Genomic DNA, 20751 nt, shown 5'->3' with positions numbered 1-20751 from the left:
GACTTTAAATCTAACTTGGGCATATTGCTCTAAATTGAGAGCAGAAATTTTTTGCTTCTAAAATTGTTTTCTTTTTAAATATTAGAAAAATAATATATATTTCACTCTACTATTGTTTAGACATTTCAAAATTTTATTCATTGTTAATCTTTCTGCTGACTATGCCATATAATGGAGTGATTAAGATATGCATATATGTCAATATATTGAGGATGATATTGAATAGTATATATTTTCCAACAGATTCAATGTGATTTTTTGCAATTCCCTGGATATGTCCATTAAATGCACAAATATGGTTTAAAAAACAAATCTTTTTTATACAGTTATTAATCATGAATCTACTTATTTGTATCAAAATTACTATAAAGTGTACCAAATAAGACTTACTTTATCCTAGATTGAATTTTACATGAATGCAGTAAAATATGTTTGTTTTTTACAAATATAAATAATCACTCATTCACTAATTGGTTCCTCATTTATAAATTTTAGTAAATAATTATTTACTTCAAAAAACCAAATTTTATTCAAATTCCTAACATTGTTTGATCAACTTTGATTCTTTATATCATTTTGTAAACTGAAAATAAGTATAATATGACAATTAAACATTTTCTGACTTCAATTTAAAAGTTTTCATTAAATTAATAGTAAGGTTGCAGCCAAAGTTTTCATTTCTAAAATGTAAAAGTTGAACGTTGCTATCTTGTAAGCAGCGCTTGACATTCACATTTTGGAGATGAAAACTTTGCCTGCAACCTCACTAATATTTATACTATAAATCTGAATCAAGCAATTTTTAAAATTGTATTCAGTCTTACATATATTTGATGAAAATCATATAAACATGCAAAGTATATAGTTCTATTAATATAAGATTAATTTTCAGATCCAATTCAAAAACTACATTTTTTTGGAGCAAAACTATTAAGAAAATAATACTTTAAGGTTATTTTTAATCAAAAGCTAACAGCAAATTTTTACTGTCTCCTGATAACAGATGTACAGTTCAGAAATACTAAGTGTTTTTGTTTTGCTCCAATCAAATCAATTTTAATATTATCTACATAATTTTGAGAAGATTCCTTAAAAACCGTACTTTTAGAATACCTCATTCTTTAATTGTTATATTTAAACTCTTTAATTAAGTTGCTTTAGAGAGAGATTTAAAAATATACACTGACAGACAATGACAAAAATATAGATTTGGATTTGACATTTAATTTGTCAACAGCAATATTCATGGATTCTAAAAGTTCTGTTTATTTTGGAATATTTAAAAAATAAATTATGTAATCTTCAAATGATTTATTTGTAATATCTTTACTTAATAAATTCAATGACCATAGATAATATGAAATATAGATTATTATTTTCCAAAATTTATATTTTAAGTATGAAAATGTGACATCATTTCTAATATAATTAAGAAAGTCTAATTGGAATATAAATTTAACTTTGTATTAAACTTCTTAAATCATGTAACACATGTAAAATTTTGATTTACAATCAGAATATTTGAGTTATATTCTTTTGCAGTTTTAAAATGATACAAGAAAACTAACTCAAAAATGTTAGGCTTTGACTATAGCTTTGGTTTTCTTGAAATGAGCAATCATTTATCATGGCAATGTAATTTAAATCACAAATAAATTGAAATGTAAATAATTATTTACTTTTAATGCATATATATATCATTAATATGGAAAAATTATAATTTCTAATTTTTTTTATAAAATCTAATTACAAAAAAAAAACGCTAAAATGATAGTGCATTCCAATTTGTGAAAAGTCACATTGATCCATTATCCTAAAATGCTGTACCATTAGTTCCATAGAGAACCACAAAAATTATTCTTCTCCTTGAAGAAAAACTAAATAAAAATTTGAATAAATGTATTTATATTACAAGATGGAATTTGTAAATGTCATCTTTACAGCTATTGTTGTTAACTTCCTGTCTTCATCAGCTCTAATAAACATCCAACAGAACCAAAATAACCCTGTAAATAAATTTACCACATGTCATTTTTCTCTAAAATTTATAAAAAATAAAAACTAATTTGATAACTTACTTCATGTTCTAAGAAAACAGCTTTCATAGTTCCTTTTGACCAAAACTCCATTGCATATGCAAGTAATTTCATTGAAAGTTCATTGATATGCAGAAAATTTCCAACGAAAACAACTCGTTCAATACCCTACAATATATATATGTATAAATCATCAAATCATAAATCTGATTTATAGTTATGATTATAAGAAATCCAATTTATTATAATCATTAAATCTAGTACAAGATGGCAGCTGTCTACTGTCTACTTCTAAATAAATTACAGTGGAACATCACTTAACGAGCAAAACAAATTGTAAAAAATGACTTGCTTAACAACTGACGAGAAGGGATGTTCCAGATTGTGCACATGCTACATCAGTCTGTGTTTAGCCCTCGTTCCGCTAGCACATTAGTGTCACTTGTGATCCCACATTTTTCCAAACTTGTGTTCAGACATATTACATATAAACAACAACAACCATAGCCTGTTATATAATAAATATGCCAAATTCTTGGGCTATGTAAAGGCTATAATTAAATATTAAAAATTAAATAATTTGACTAGAGGCAAGCAGTTATGCTGCCATCTTGTAATAAATTTAATGACTGATTTCAAATTAAATTTCAATTTTTGTTTTTGTTTTCTACAAATTGAATTTGTATTCCAGGTTGGTTCATTCTGCACTTTCTTCTAGTGCAGAATGAACATGCAGATGATTCACACACCTTAGCAATGTATATTGTATATATTTTTTTTTTTTGAACAAACATTATACATTATATAACAAATATTTTTTTCAGCATGGAACACATTATCATATTTTACATTCATTTAAATAAGAAAAATTGTTTTGCTTAACAAGTGTTTCGCATTACAAGTAAGATTCTGAAACAAATTATGCTCGTTAAGTGAGGTTCCACTGTATTTAGTATTTAATTAATTACATAGCTATATTATAGCCTGATAATTTGGCAGCCACTGGCTTTAACCTTACAGTTTAATTCTTTATTTTAATTTACAAACAACAACAACAACAAAAACAACCCCAAATATAATATATCAAAAATTCTGAATTTTATTTACAAAAACAATTCTTCCTTTGCACATGGAACTGGCCAACACATTTTAATACACACAAACAAATTTAACAAATGTTTGACATATCTTACAGCATAGCATCATCACATGCACTAGATTCAAAACTTACTACACAAAAGACTATGCAATACAAATAAATTTTATGCCTTCAACACTATACAAAATAGCTTTGCCCTTCATCACAAGCAGGTTAAGTATAAAATGTTATTGCATCTCATATACAAAAACAAGAATTTGCACTTCCACACAAAAAATCATCCTCCTTAAAAATCACACACACAACAATTTATATATAATATAAAAATCTGCTAGGCACAGTTTGTTTTCTTTCCAAATGCAAACTAAGAATAGAGTCAAAGTATTAGCAAGTCAATAATATTGTTTCAGGGAGCTATGTATAATGATCACTTGCTACTGCCATGATAGTGACATTGCACTGGCATAAAAAATAATCGTGTGCACTCTTGATCTTTTATCTCAAAAATGAAATCATAGACCCACAATTTTAATTGTATTTTTAATTTCCACATCTTATGTAAAATGACAAAGTTTAAATCAAAATTGACCAATCAAATTTTGATGATAAACTCAATTCTATAAGCCACATAGAAGAGATTTCACTAACACTCCACCTCAATAAGCAAAATATTCACTCCAAGCAAGCTAATCTATCTGCCATGAATAGATTTTTTTTTAAATTGATGACCATTACTTTCTGGAACCTGTGTTTAAAGATGATGATTATTATATACAATGGAAAAAATCGAACATTAATGTGAAAGCAACATGGTTATTTTACAAACTTCTGGCCAGTAGATTCCTGTCTTAATGAAAAGGATGGTGATTATGAGTAGGAAAAATAATTTAAATTGCATTTCTACAATATTCACTTTATAAAAATGGCCATTCATAGCAACTAAATGTATAAAAGATATCAATGAAGAAATGTGTGAAGTAAACAGGATCTTGATAAAAGTAAATTAAATAGTAGTATTAAATAAAGCAGTGATAACAAAAACAAAAATTAAAACAGCTCTCTTAATATACAGATAGTAACAAAAGCTCTGTCAATATACAGTAGTGGCCAGAAGTAGAGCTACCCTTGACATATTTTTTTAAAATGCAACCTTTATTTTGTTTACCACCTACTACATAATTAATATAATTTTCAATGTCGACTGAGGATATTATTTCTTCATATTATGAAGTTTAGACTATTTACAAAAAATTTTTACATTTTTGAGTCTGTCTAAACTTCATAATATGAATACATAATTAATATTGTGATAGTTGAAAAGAGTACAAACAAAGTCAAAATACTCAATTGAATCAAACAGATTTTATTTTAAATCTAATTTACACAATAAAAAACTAAGTTTTTATATTTTACACAGTGACAAAAGTAGAGCTACCAAAGGAAGTATGCAGATTTGTCCAGTATTTTCAGGACAAAATATTAGTAATTTATGGTGTAACCAGAGCATTTGATCACTGCATCACATTACGTTCCATTGAATCAACAAAGTTGTCAAACACTGATTGGGGAATCTCATACTATGCTTTTTGGATGGCAGACCACAATTCATCCGGATTTGAATATGTACACTGGTGTATACAGTGCTCAACTTTATCCCAAAGATTCTCTATTAGAATATAGAACAAAGACTAATACTTCGAAAAAACTATAATTACAAAATCATCCATGATAAATGTATCTATTCCAGATATTCACAATAGTAATATGAAAATAAATAAAATGCCTATGGTAAATGGATTAAAGGCTTACTTTATCTACTCTTCCATAGGTATCTTTATCACACACATTATACAAAAAGTATACAATATTATGGTACCATATGTTTTTAGTATTATGTTAGACAGCAATAACATTAAACATATCACATGGACATGAAATTTTGAGAGGAGACAGATAAACAACAGTAAATAAAATATTTACCTCATTTACAGCACACATCCTAGCTATAGAACCAATGTTATTTGTTAATGTAACTAATGTTGCTCTTGCTAAATCTTCTTTTGTAACTGCTGCTCTTTTTTCCTTACTTGACATTTGACCAAAACTAATAATAAAAATTATTATTATAATGATATGGTAACAGTCATCAATCTAAAAATTGAAAATAATTCATGAAATAATGTAATTATTCATTTAATTCAAGAAATCTTCCAAAATCAACCTCAGATTGGCTGGAAAAAAGTCACAAATAGAGGAAAAAATTGGTTGCTCACAAATATGTACTTATAAATAGCTACATCACTTTTCCACAGTTGCCATCCAAACTCATACTTGTCTTACAGTGGTAGCTGCTTTTACAATCCCATGTAAAAGAACAGTACCATCACATTATGCAGCCTGTTGCTGACTGCATCCATGAGCTCATTTGTTTCAAACTGCTGGGTAACTAACTACACCTTATCTTGAAGAGATGGTAACTGCTTGATGCAAAGTTCAGGCTGTAATGAAATGGTTGAAAATCTAGTGGAACTGCTCAAGTGTGAACCAGTGTGAGGCTATGCTCTGTCATAGAGAACAATACACTTGGTGAGTCTTCCATATCTTAGTGAAGCTTTCAAGATCAATCCAAAACAAAGCCTCTGATTTTAGAAACCATGGCGATAGAGATAATATTCAATGTTAACAAAATTCCTTTGTAGATAATTGACAACTAAACTTGACTTCAAAAATGGCGGCCTAGAAGACTGTGGCCATGATTTTTGAATTCAAGTGTGTTTGTTTGAAAAAGTGAATGTGCATCCACTGTTTACTGTTCTTCATCTCTGTGTTCAGAAATTAAACCAATGTCTCATCCCCATCACAATCCTGTCTAGAAATATATTGTCTTCTTCTTGGTAGTGCAGAAGAAACATCAAGGCTAAGCCCATTCTTTGAGTATTTTTTATGAATACCATTCAGTTGTTTGTTTTTATACCCATTTGATACTTATAGTAATCAAATCTCTGTGTCAATGCAAAATAGTATTCTCAAAATTTCAAAAAATTCACCATAAAGTTCCAAAAGCATAATGGCTAGATTCACACAAAATATTTTGCTAATGAAAACATTTAATACCAAAAAGCAAAATGCTAATACTTTCAGGCATATTCTTCTTCCTCAGACAACCATTTTCAAATTAGAACATAATGCAATTACAATAGAATGCAAATAACAAACATATTTTGACCTAAAGTGCACGTTTGAAAAATAAAAAGAGTAAAAACACAATTGTTAAGTAAATGTACAATAAACCAAAAACATGTTACATAGGGGAAAGTTTTGAATATATAAAATGTATTTGTATGTTCACTTATTTAAACAATGAAATCCCAGATTAGATAGCTCTAGCGTAGGGTTAGTGCATATTTCATTTGTTGATATATACATTTCTCAGATAAACAGCATATTGTAGTCCCAATATTGGTGTATTAAAGATGCATATGATCATAAAGGCTCATAACTGATTCAAAATCCTTTTGACAATTTCAGTAGTGTAATGTCATCTTGATGTTCAGCCAGTCTGTTGGCTAGCATTCTTGCATTAGCATCTTTATATGTAGCTCTCTCATACTCAGCATATTAATCGCTATCATTAAATGAATACGTAAATGTCTCTTCAATCCAATCTGACAAGAATGTGTAAAGAAATAAGGGTGTAATGGGCAGAAAATACTTGTCTCCTATAAAGTCTAGCAAGATACAACAAAATTGGGCCTAGAAAGCAATGTAACAAACTTTCTCTGTTGACAGCCATGACAGAAATTGAGAATAAAATCCTTAATACACTACAATCAATGTAATTAAATTTGGTTATAGTGGAACCTGCTTTTAGAATCACCAATTTGATAACCTTTAACATCATAAGTTCAATTTAGCACTCTTAATTATACTATCAACTTTTTTCCAGCCACCATACTACATCAATGCCTCAATCATAGCCCTGGTACAAAGAGCATATTTGTACCCTTCCACACAAAGCTTGATAGCTGAATAATTAAAGATTTAAAAAAATGGGTTTAAACTCTTATGGTCTAGGTGTCATTAACAGACCAATGTAAGGGTATTGTTTATCTGAAAAACATTGTGTATATTAACAAATGAAGCAGGCAATAATCCTACATTAGAGCTACCCAATCTGTAGATTTCAACATTTAAACAAATGACAATGATAGTGTCCATGGTTAACTCAGTTGACTCATGCACAAATGAAAAACTAAATAGAATTACTATTCAGCAATACTTTGTATAAACCGTTACTTCTGTGTGCAGTGTGGCATATTGCTGTTAATTTTTACCAGCCAATCAGAAGTTGATTTTGGAACAGCCTTCATAGATATATAATAAATCCACGAAAAAAAAATGTTATCAAAAAGAATTAATTTGATTAAAGCAAATTATTTCAGTTAATTATTTTCCAAAAATATTTAATAATTTTTTTTATTTTGTAAATTCATTACATGTAAAAAATTTTGAAATAATTTTTTTTTCTAATGTCAAAAAAATTGTATCTATTTTAAATTAAATATTGCTTGATGTGTGTTATCTTTTAACATTTTTTTTTATTTTTGTTTAATTCCACCAAAATAATCACAATTTAAATCTTGGAGTTTTGAGTAAGAATTTGAGTTTAAGTAATAATAATAATAATTATAATTATGATGGTGAAACTAGATAAATTTAATTTAAAAATGTTCTGTAACCAAATGTTTTAAATAATAACTATATATTTCAAACTTTAAATCTCTAAATTTAGTTAAATTTCCTATGCAAAGCAATATTAAACATTTTGATTATTATGTAAATTAGCATTGAAAGATAAGTCTAATTGTTATGCCTCTGTCTTTAAATTATTCAATATAAATATTAAAGATAATAGAATAGAGAATGAAGTATCTTCTTTAGCAATAAAGGTACAATATCCAGAATCAGTTATATGCACTACATGCAACACTTGCATGTCAGAAGGTTTTGCTTGTATTCGATACTTCAAGATATATTATTAACTTGAATCCTAAGTTAAGATATAAGTGTTAATGTAGGCTTTATAAGTAACTGAAATAAAAATTTATGTATTTGTGAGAAAATTAGTAATTTTATAGAATTATCACATATTAGATAGTATTTATTTTAACTGAAGAAATTACTGCTTTCCAAAATGTTATCAACATAATTATGAATGGTATGTAAATACTTAAAAAAAATTCTTACCTGCTAGCAACAATATCACCTGGTAAATTAAATTTTGAATAATCTCCACCATAAATATCTTTAACTAGTTTATCGACTTTATTACTATCACCTTTCTCTGCTAAAGCAATGGCTTCTTCAAAAGTTTCACAACCAGTAAGAAGACAACAAAGCCCTAAAAACGTACCACCTCCTAAACTGAATGAAAAAGAAAAATCCTAAGAATAAATTTATTGGATTTATTTGAGGTTTTTTTATGATATCAAAAACTTACCTGGTACCTGAAATTCTTTTATAATTATTAGGAGAATAAACAGCAAGAATACTAACTCCAGAACCAATATTTACAACTAAAAATGGATAGCAGTTTGTAAAATCATATCTTCTTTTCCTACAAGTTTCTTCATTTGGATTACACCAATAATAACATTCACTTGGATTGTTAGCTTCAATAAAATGTATACCACGAATTAATGAGTCCAATTCATCAAATTTGTATAATTCTAAATTTACTTCCTGAAAGTTAAAATAAATAACTATTACTAGATATTTTGATATAATCTTTCTTTTCATTAAATTATTCAACATATGATTATTATTTTTAAAAATACACACACACAAAAGAAAATAAAAATTATAATTTATTATGTTGACTACTTTATTTCTTTTCCCCCTTCTAAAAGTGAAAGATGACAAAAAAATTCTATAAATTTACAAAAGCATAATGTATATTACAAAATATGTAATGCTTTATCTACATATCATTTTAAACAAATTTAGAAAAATTAATTTTATTATAATAGATTTTATCAAAGTTAATGAATGATGAAAGAACTTATATAGCGGGGGTGGGCAAGCAACAGTTCAGTGGGAGCGGAAATGTAGGTTTTGCAAAATGCATGGGAGCCGCAGTTCTGTACTGTCGTAGCAGATAGTATGGTAAGGTGCGAGATTTTATTATATAATATAAATATAATATAAAACAAATATTGAATTTTTTTAATAAACATATTTTCACAAAATTACAAAAATAAAAGTGTAAAAATAATAATAAACAGAAATTAACACTTTCAGCAAGAGCTGCATGTAACTCAAAAGGAGCTGCATTTGCCCATGTCTGTTATATAGTATAATAAAACTTAAATCATCATCAGAGTATAAACTAAACTGATGTTCCAACAATACTTTTAAATGTTTAAGAGATTCACATGAAGTAAATAAATAGTTAACATTTTTCACCATTAAAACACATTTGATATTTTTCATAAATTTAAATTAATCTTTATGATGTAAAAAAATAGTATACTTAACATAGTTGTACCACCGTATATTTTTCATTAGATAGATTTAAAAAATTATTATTGTCTGATATTTTCATTTACAAAGGAAAAATTTCCATTATTATTTCCAACCATAAAAATATCATATGCAATTAAATAACAACATCTTTAGTTTTAGTTAGGTATTCTATTAAACATTAAATTAAAAATTGTTTTTGTAGTTTGTCATTTTATTATTTTAAATTAAAACAGGGATGACTATCAGTAGAACATATCAAACCTGCAAGATCTATATGGCTAGCCAATGGCAAGAAACTAACCATCACTAGACCAATTACCACTTTGTTTTGTGGTGGCAATTAGATAGTTCAAAATACTTGTTTTGCTTTCCTATGGTAACAAGTAGTTTGATTTAAATACCTGTATAATCTTAACATTTCACAGCATAGCAGTGTTCTTTCAATGAAAAAGTGAAATGACAAGTATTTTGAACCATCTATTTGCCTATTTTGTAGTCTCTTGATCTACATTAACAAATATTGAATTAGGATTGTTGTTTCTACACTGTTTACAGATTATTATTTTAACATTAAAACACAGGAATTGATTCACATAATAATTACTTAATTAAAATAATATAATGTACTTCCTTGATTAAATCCCTGGAGATTTATTTAAAACCTGGGCTCTTCAAGGCCAGAATTGCAAAGAGAGAGAGAGGAATGAATAAAAATTGAAAGAAATATCTTTATTACTTGTACATTTTCTGAATGATTGAAACCACTTATTGACTGTATTTATGGATTACAGCTATTTATAATATTTGAAATAATTACTGTTTCTATAGTTAATGATAATGTAACAACTAAATCAGGTTATCATTTTTGATGTTCTTATCAGAATTAAGATCTTGCCTACCATCTTCTAGTTTAAACTCTCCTTCTCCAATTTGAGTTTTCCTAACTAACCTTCAGCTGATTATCTCTCAACTTAAGAATTCAATTGCAGTTTCCACATTCAATATTCCACAATATTTATAATTTTATTTCAAAATTATTCCCTTAAACTTTGGAATAAAAGCACTGTCTGACTCTAGACAATTTGAAGAGGTAAAGTTTTAGTTAAATTTCATGCCTGTCATTCTAAACTAGAAGAATTGCCCAATTGAAAAGTGGACATGTGTCAGATTTCATTATGGAAAGTAGCAATTGGTAACAGGCAGAAAAGCTCAACATAGACAAAGTGTGGGCTGCATTAAGTATTGGTAGGAATAGAAATTTTAAAAATTTTTTAAATTAGATTTTTCACGGGGTAACACTTTTGATTCCATGCAGGCAAGTGCTAGGTGCTACCTGTCATAGTAATGATATAGCATGTCTATTCACACTATAAAATTGTAGCAGTAATTAAGTGAATATAATATATATTTTTAAAAATTATACTTAGTTTATTATTTTCTTAAATTTTTTTGCCAACAACACTATGGCACTGTGTGTAAACCCAGTAAATTTAATGTAGACAGATGTGAGAATCCAGACTTCAACATAAACAATTTAACATCATAACATCAACTTTGTCAAGTATCTGTCAGCTTTCACACCTGGGAATATATCCTCTTTTAAGTTCTCAGTGTGGATAAAGGCACTTTCATGCAACGTTCTGACCTGCTGTCCTGACTTTTTCATTTTAATATAATACCAAATGGACAGTCAGGGAGTCGTCACCAGTCGCTCTCAAATTAAAGATTTCAAATGACACTTGTAAATCTGTACAAATCTGTACAGATTTACAAATGACACAGGAACAACAGGATTTACAAATGACACAGGAAAATCTTGATTTTCCTGTGTCATTTGTAAATCCTGTTGTTCCTGACACAGGAAAATCTTGATTTTCCTGTGTCAGTGCCAATTGTATTCTATTGGATTTTCACATTACCCTCAACTATGCCTAGGAGAACTTTCTTGGTCCCGGATCAATCCAGAACTTTCTTAATCCAGACCTGTCCCAAATCCAAATCCAGACAACCTCAAGACCCTAGACCTCAGAGTCTTCACAGAATTTAAATCAAGAAGCACCATCATCAACGCAGATATTTCCCAACTCACGAACAATTGTAAACACTCTCTCTCGCAACTGCTAGATAGATAGGTTAAGTCGATATATTGTATCATGTACTCCTTTTTGTTGAAATTAAATGGTTATTTAGTTGTTAACTTTAGTGTCTGAGAACTTTACTTCTGTCTCTCAGTCTCCATCCAGAACCAGATCGCATACTCATTCGGCCACTTGCGTGATTCATTTTTTAATCCAAAATAAAATTGCCATCACAGCTCCCATGTCAACCAAGACAGTAATCCTGGACAAGGAATCAAAGAGGTGCTGACCCTCCGGTCACACAGGAATTAATTAATATATAGAAATCCAATCAATATTTTGGGGGTGATATTTATGATATTATCCAAGTTAGAAGTATGTTAATGTAATTGCAGAGTTTCGTAATCATTGGTCAAACAGCCTAAAGCCTGGTACTCACATGCAGGAAATGACGACAGAAACTGTTGCCGTTCTGCTCTTTCTGTATCACGTGTACTCACATGCAGAAAGTACCCTACAATTGAGATACATCAATCTGCCAGCCATAAATATAAACAGCTACTACAATAGGTTATGCCACATGCAGGTAGTCAAAAACAATACCTACGGGATTGCTTTGTTATATCAATTAAACTTTCTATGTTTGTCTATGATCTTATCGCAAATAAAATGAAGAATTTGGATAGGAAAAATATTCTAAATCATTGAAAGTTAAGAATATCAAATACTTTCGTAACCAAATTACAATTACACCATTCCGAATATTTTACACAGTAAGTACATCTATTTGACATTAATATTTAAATTGGATAGTAATATAGCATATAAATGAAATGTATTAGTGTATTAGTATATAAATAAAGCCTTTTAGCCTTGCTGGCTGCCATAGTTCAAATGCTATCATCCCACATGATAATTATGATGACATTGCTAAACAGCCTTCCTATTGGTCTAATTTTTACTGTTCCGCTTTCTGCAACAGCAAAAGTTGAAAATTTTCAACTTCATATTCCGTTGACTTCAATGACAAAATGATGTCACTTTTGCTGTTCCATTGATGGTTTCCATCCTGTTTCCACATGCAAGTACCAAGCTTAAGTGTGCATAGCAAACAAACATCCTTAAATATATATATATATATATATACATACATACATACATACACACACGTGGTACGATCCAAAAGTTCGGGGAATGCAGTAATCTACGACAACAAAAGCGTGTATTTGAAGTTACAGCATATGAAATGGATTCTACCAAACCATTTCTACGTGTTCAGGTTAATTTCACCCATGTCATGTGATTAAACCATGAGCGCTGCTGTTTTTTTCCGGAGATAGTTACCTTTGTCCTGCGACGTAATCAAAGTGGAGTTTCAAGAACAACCTCCAACATTTCGACTTCACTGTGACCTTTCACCATAGAATCACCGTACACCTTTCTTAGCAATTTTAAAATCTCCGTAGGTGTTTTACCTAAATGCTGACAAAATTTAATGTTGGAGGTTGTTCTTGAAACTCCACTTTGATTACGTCGCAGGACAAAGGTAACTATCTCCGGAAAAAAACAGCAGCGCTCGCGGTTTAATCACATGACATGGGTGAAATTAACCTGAACACGTAGAAATGGTTTGGTAGAATCCATTTCATACGCTGTAACTTCAAATACATGCTTTTGTTGTCGTAGATTACTACATTCCCCGAACTTTTGGATCGTACCACGTATAAGGATGTTTGTTTGCTATGCACACTTAAGCTTTATATTATAAAGAGAAAAATATATTTAAATATTGTGGTTAGGAATAATTGATTAAAAAAAGAAACATGTTCCAATACTTACACGTCTAAAATCTTCTTCAAATTTGTAAGCACCACCTCCTGTGGCACAAACTGTACTAGCCAAGGTTGCCATTCCTTTGGATTTTGCCAACTCGAGGAATGTTGCCATTTGGCTTGTTGGAAATCTAATAAAATGGAGAGTGCCTGTTCTACCACCTATTTTCACATTATCCATCTAAGAATGAATAAAAATGGATAAAACCATAAAATCTTCAATTCAGAACATGTAAATCTTATTTAATTGATTATCAAAATTGCATTATCATCATACCAAACAAGTTATATACTTAATCAAGTTAAAACTTAAACAAGTCATACAAAAATTATAATAAAACAAATCTTAACTACCAAAATTCAGTATTACAATTAATATCTTAAATTATCAATTTTAATGTTATATAAATAAAAAATGTTTAGTCATTTTATAATCTTGCAAACTTTAGACATTTCAATAAAATCGGGAACTGAAAATCAATATTAAACAGAATCCAATGTCCCAAAAAATACATTTGACTCAAGTCAAAAATATTTTTTTCTGTCTGAATTTTTTTTCTTTGAATACTTTATACAACATACAGTAGGATCTAGTTTTACATAGGATTAATATACTTGATTTGATTTTTGCACATGGTAAAACTTGGCTAACCTACTTTTGAGGCCACTGAAAAGTCATGCAAACTGTACTTTACTTCTCCATCCTCTGACATTCTGTACAGAAAAAACTACTAAATGTTACTCACTGTAGTGAATATCCTGATTTGCATGTATTTTTCTCAAGAAGTTTCTCAACACGTTTTAATAAAATTTTCCTCTACATTTTCAGAAATGTCATATTTGAGACTAAGGTTAAAAATGTTATTCATTATTGTAAAAACAAGTAAAACATTTTAAAATTTTATTGTTAATTGTAAATAATTGTGTGTGTCTAGCCAATCATCTGAGATTACTTGGAATATAGCAAAAATTTACACAAAATTTCATTTTACATGCACCTGCTGACACCTGTTTTCATGGCACCTGTTTATATCAACTCTGGAATAAAACAAGATCATATTATAATTTACACTTTAAAATTCACACTTTAAATATTGCTTTTTAGTTGATTGTGTTTATGGATATAGATCAACTAACTAAAAATAACAACAAAGTTAAAAAACTTTGCTATTATATAATCTTTATATTATTTTCTAAACTTTTTCTGAATAAAATGTAAATGCATGAAGACAATGAATTCATAAGAAGTATTTACACTAATAATAAAAATATTTATCTGAAGTGCTTTATAAATTTCTGTTTCATTTTCTTGTTTCTTTTAAGTTCATATGTATACACCTATCCCTCGATTTACACGAAAGATAGGTTCCCGAGAAAAACGTGTAAATCGAATTTGTATCTTTTTGAATGTAAAACCGTGTAAATCGAAAAGTATGCAAAAAACGCATAATTTCGTTGTTTATTAATTATGAATTTTTTTCAATTTTTTAAAGGTACATAAATCAAACAAAAATATTGAAAGGCAAAAAAATATATTCTTTTATTAATTAAATACAAAGTATAAAGGAACAAAAAATAAAATCTGAAAGATTCATAAAAATGTAATGTAATTGTGTAATGTAATGTAATGTAAAAAATGTAATTAAAAATAATGTAATCGTTTGTTACTTATGAATATGAAAAATTAAAATTTTCTGGTTTAAAACCATGTGCAATGAATGCAACTTCGTGCGTATGGGGGAGTATCCTACATCGGTTTATCGGTTACTATTTGACGGATTGAAATAAAACTGTCACCTAGTATCCTAAATATCAACTATAACATATAATTAAGGTGGATTGGAATATAGATGTAGATTGGAGTTAAAAATTGTTCCTTTTGATCATAGCCAGTTTATTTTCTACATTTATTTTTTAAACTGTGTAAAAGCGAAAACGTGTAAAAAAAGTACCGTGTAAAACGAGGGATAGGTGTATTTAAAAAAAATTATCAAAATTAATGATGATATATTTTAAGTATATACTGCAAAATTAGTATTAGCAAAATTGATATAACTTTTATTACCTGTAAATGAATATCTCTCTTCCCAGCAGTACCATAAGCAGAATTACATTTTAAATAATGTCTAATTTTTCTAATTGTTTCCACTTCACTTTCTGCTTCATCTGGAGTAGAATCAGTTGGTTCAAAATAGACAAGTTTTGCCAAAGTACCACCAATATCCATACCAAACCAAGGCATTGCTGTGAATTTTATATATATATAATATAACATATAAATTAATTTTTTCTTAAGGGAAAAAAATTATCACTGATAATTGATAATTAAATTTTTTAAAAATATATAAAAGTAAACATTCTTCTATATTTGTATATTCAATAAATTCTAATAATTTATAGCTTAGAGATATATGATAAATTTTCAGGAAAATATATACATACAAGAATAAAAATAAAATTTAAAATTGATATTTCAATATATAATTATAATCTATTTCAAAACTAAAAATATAATGAATTTTGCTTACGTGGTGTAGTAACTCCGTTAACATAATCTAGCATGCCATTAACAGTACTCATAATTAATTCTTCAGAATTGTATGGAACAAAAAAATAATCTCTTAAAAAAAAAAAAAACATCACAGTTTGTAATGTATTCTGAAAAATTCATATAGTTAAAAATAATTATTAAATACATTATGAAATTTTTGCTGAGTTCATTATTTTTAATGAAAAATAGTATATTATTAAGCAAACTTCAATGAAAGTAATTATATTCATAGAGAAAAATAAATAAATAATAAGAAATAATAAAAAAATAATATACTAGAATACAGAAAAACTAAATGTAATAAAGCCTTTTAAAACAAAAATTAATATATTTTTTAAAATTTCAGCTAGTTCTATGATTATTAAAATTTATCATTTTATGATAAAAATTTGCATAAACACAATATCATTTAAAAAGGTACCATAAAAAAAAGAAAAGGGCTAGAAAAACAACAATTACAATTTTCTCTTTCTCTAACATGATGAATCATATACATACATACATACATATATATATACATATATATATATATATATATATATATATATATATATATATGTATGTATGTATGTATGTATGTACTGTACATGTATGATTTCATTAAAGTAAAATTTAATGATTTAATAATTATCTCAATTAACTAATTGGTAGAGATATGAGGCTTATCAAACTGCAATGGAGCCACGTAATCAAGAAATTAAGACTTTTAAGTCTTAATTTCTCAATGTGATCTCAGTAATTAAACTATTTTTTAGAGGCAAGAAGCTTACAACTATAAAATTTAATAAATTTGTTTTTGGACATTAAATTATAAATAAAAAAAATAAAACAAATAAAATTCAAGTACTTTCTTTGATTTCAATTTTAATAACTGTATTTCTAAAAATGTTAAAATTAAACACATTTAAAAAGTTTACACAATGTAAAAAACATTATATAAATCTGAAATGAAAACTTGAATTTTCTGACTATTAAAAATATAAAATAAATAAATGATAATGAAATAAATAAAGGATAAAATAATAAAGAACAAGTTGGGAATAATCAAGTAGAAAGAAATAGACAATAGTATTATAATAATAAATTATTATTTTATATACCAATCGTCATAGTATCCAGCCTTTCATATATTTGTGCCTATCTCTGTCTTTCTTTCACATTGTTTGCATTCTTTTAAAATGTCCATTAATTTTAAATGCCATTTTATGATTATATTTTCTGAAAACTTGAAATTAAAATCAATGAAAAGTATTTCGATTTTATTTGTTAGATGCCATATGTTAAGTATAAATAAAAACAGTAAGAAAATGCATATTGTATATATAAGTTGATTATTACATTATGTAGGTACAGTACATTGGTTGGCAGTCACATAATTCACAAAAATCAATAAGAAGAGTAATTCATTACTTTAAATTTTGAGACACAGACAGACAGCTAAGTGTTATAATAATGATAAACACATCTTACTTATTTTGATTTTAGGTTAAACAAAGATATTATCTTAAAGGGTTTGGGTCATAATCCCAAAAGACAATCCTGAATGTTGAAATCCCAAAAGGCTAAAATCCCAAAATGCCTAAAATCTCAATTCCTAATGAAAAATTTGTGGTCAGTATATGAGTGCATACAGAATGGATTTCTGTATACCCAAAACAACATGGAAGTATGATACAGAAGATAAGAAAATTCAGTAGGAATTGCTCACTTTGGCATATATTGAATCATTGAAGAATTTCAAAAAGTGCAACATCACATAGAAAATGAATAGGACCATATTCTTATAAAAACCATGCCCTAAAAGGAAAAACAGATACCCATCACAAAACAAGACTTCAAAATATAATTAATGATCATGAAAGTTGGCCAGCTCTTACGGACTACCTCCATACAATTGCCCATAATCTTTCCAAGTAATATGCTTTTTTTGTATGTTGATATTTTTTTTCTTCTTTCCCATTATTTAAAATTTTCATAATTTGCAATTCTATATACAGTATTAATGTAATAATACTCAATGTGTATTATGCACAGTGCATACATATTGACTATTACTGTTATTAAATATTTTATTGTATAAAAGGGGATAGGAAGTGTTCTCTCACATGTTTGTTTCTCAAATAAATTTCATTTAAAAATGTAAATAAATGACTTTTAAACACTTATTATTTTTCTCAGGATTATATTTTCGAAATTTTAATCTCTTGGGATTACAGTGTTTGGAATTGTGTCTTTCAGGACTATGATTGATACCGAATTTTAAAGTACTTCTTAAATAGAACTTGTTTAAATAGGCATCCATGTATAATTATTATTCTATTTACTCGAATATAAGACAATCTTGCATATAGGACGAGGTATGACTTTAAAGATCAAAACAAAGAAAATTAGATTTATTAATACAATTCTAATTTTATCTCATTTAATTACAAATAAAATATCAAATGCACATAAATGTACACATTGTCCCACAAAAATTATTGACATTTTAAACTTTATTGAAAAATCTCGTAAAATCAACAATATAATTTGTGCATGTAAGGCTGGACAATCAGGAACCCTTTTTGGCCAACTCTTAACAGTCATATTCACTCTTCGTCAATTACACTTAAGAGTTTCTTCGAATTCTGATTTCCAAATAATCATCTGTTTTCACACATGGAAATGAATTAAAACTTATATCAGACTCCCATGTAATTTTGGAATTCAATTCAAAAGCTTTGCTTTTCCTAATGCTATTCATCTTTACTCATGACAATACACAAGAACAATTCAAATGACCCAGATAAAATACTTTTGTTTTTAAACACCAGAAGGCAAGAAACCGGTAAAAAATGTGAATACACGGTTTAAAAAATTATACAAAAACAAAAACAATCCTTCACTTGCACATATAGGATGACCTAGGAATTTGAAGCAGTGAAAAATGGATAAAAACCTCATCTTATATGCGAGTAAATACTGTATATAAAATGTGATGTGAAGATAACTAAATACACAGTTATTTCTCCTACACCTTCAAAGGTAAGATTAAATTTAAATACCTTATAACTTTTTATAAATTCAAGTGAAACATGTGGTGAGTTTGCAGTAAGATTTCCTGCAATTGTAGATGACATCATTCATCTGCAACTGCATTAACTAGAAAATAAAAAAAGGTATATAAATTAAGCAACCATACTATATAGCACGGTTGCTTAAATATATACTGTATATGACTAATAATGAAAATCCTGTATCACTAGGATTCCTTATTTTAATTAATAATAAATTTTAAAAATATATCAGAAAGAATTTTATTCAAATTATCACATTTTTGGTCTGTTAGTAATTTTTTTTAAATCTCAGAAATTTTAATTTTGATACATTTTAATCCATGGTAGATTTATCTATAATTAATAAATACCATTTTTTGCAAAATCTAATAAAAAAAATTACAAACATTACCAAGATAGTTCCCAAAAGTAAGATAAATTCTACTATCAATAATAATTTTTAAAAAATTGTTGTCTTTTTCATCAATATATTTTTTTAAATTTACATAAGAAAGTTTCAAAACATTAATGTTTGTAATTAATGTTTTTAGAAAAATTTATTCCATTAGATATTATACCTAAATACAACAATTTATTTGTCATTAAACTATGTTTTTAACTCTGATTTTTTTTTTTTAAAACAACATTCTGATTTGTACTGTACATTTAAAGCAAAAAACAAACAGCTTAAACAATATATATAAACATAGTTTACTAATAATTTTATAAATCATTAATCTAAAATTAGAAATAGTTTTAAATCCTAGATGATATTCTCTCTTGAATCTTGCATGATCTGTTTCTATTAAATTATATTCAAGGATGTACTTTGTTTTTTATCAAATAAAAAAATCCTTTAAAATGGCAATACATTATTCCTCTACAGTTCTGATAGGAAAAACTTCTGATTTTAAACTTTAGAAAGTTAACTTTGCATCTTCTGCTAAGTATTATCTCAGAAAGCTTGTTAATTAATGCACTAGGGCTATCTCTTGATAATGTATATAAGGAGAGAATTTACTTCCCATAGATGAAACTTTTAATAAGTAGGCCTACAGCATTTTTGTGTGTTAATTACGTGTAGATTTCACTATTTTTGCAAGTGCTTTTGACACTTTATAATTCGTCATCCTCAGGCAGAACATAAATTCAAATAAACCTTTCAAACAGAATATTTCAAATTAAAAACTAATGGCATTTAGTCCTTTAGAACAAACCAAATTTAAAATAAAAATGTGAAGAATTTGAATTAAGGGGCATGTGATGACAATGCTCATGAACCAAGTTGTGTTGAATAGGTGCCGAAAGCAAAGCTAGAGCGATGAAAGCACTCACAAAAATAGCAAAATCTACACATAATTAATGCCTTTGTGATAATTTCTTCCTTTCTTGTTTACCCAATAATTTTACCAGACTCAACAATTAACCTAGATTACAAAGAAGTTTAATATAAGCAATAGGTATAGAGGAAAACAAGAACAAATTCTTTGAAATTACAAATTGGAAAGTATTCAGATTTTATCTTTATCCATTTTCAATACAACGTCATTAGTGACCAAATGGAGAAACCATCAGAAATTTCTGGCCAAATCTTG

The 20751-nt window shown here is 27.6% G+C and overlaps 1 protein-coding gene across 4 annotated transcripts in view; it reads right to left on the bottom strand.

Moving 5' to 3' along the window:
- Nucleotides 1–1028: 1028 nt before the first annotated feature.
- The window catches only part of fbl (pantothenate kinase 3 fbl), a 31417-nt gene continuing 11694 nt past the window's right edge, over nt 1029–20751 (bottom strand). For 2 of the 4 annotated variants that reach the window (XM_067270463.1, XM_067270464.1), the window contains 8 exons: nt 16099–16228; nt 15636–15814; nt 13578–13751; nt 8636–8877; nt 8383–8559; nt 5116–5239; nt 2079–2204; nt 1029–2006 (listed from right to left, as the gene is read on the bottom strand). In XM_067270463.1, coding sequence (XP_067126564.1) covers nt 1953–2006; nt 2079–2204; nt 5116–5239; nt 8383–8559; nt 8636–8877; nt 13578–13751; nt 15636–15814; nt 16099–16210 — 1188 coding nt within the window. In that variant the 5' untranslated portion in view covers nt 16211–16228 and the 3' untranslated portion in view covers nt 1029–1952. The remainder of the gene's footprint in view (nt 2007–2078; nt 2205–5115; nt 5240–8382; nt 8560–8635; nt 8878–13577; nt 13752–15635; nt 15815–16098; nt 16229–20751) is intronic. The other 2 variants (XM_067270466.1, XM_067270465.1) reach the window with 2 other exon arrangements.

The sequence above is a fragment of the Centruroides vittatus genome, unplaced genomic scaffold, assembly GCF_030686945.1.
Source record: "Centruroides vittatus isolate TY-2023 unplaced genomic scaffold, ASM3068694v2 contig_371, whole genome shotgun sequence".
Lineage (NCBI taxonomy): Eukaryota > Metazoa > Arthropoda > Arachnida > Scorpiones > Buthidae > Centruroides > Centruroides vittatus.
Note: the sequence above shows the minus strand (reverse complement) of the source record. Positions and strands in the feature narration are given on the sequence as shown.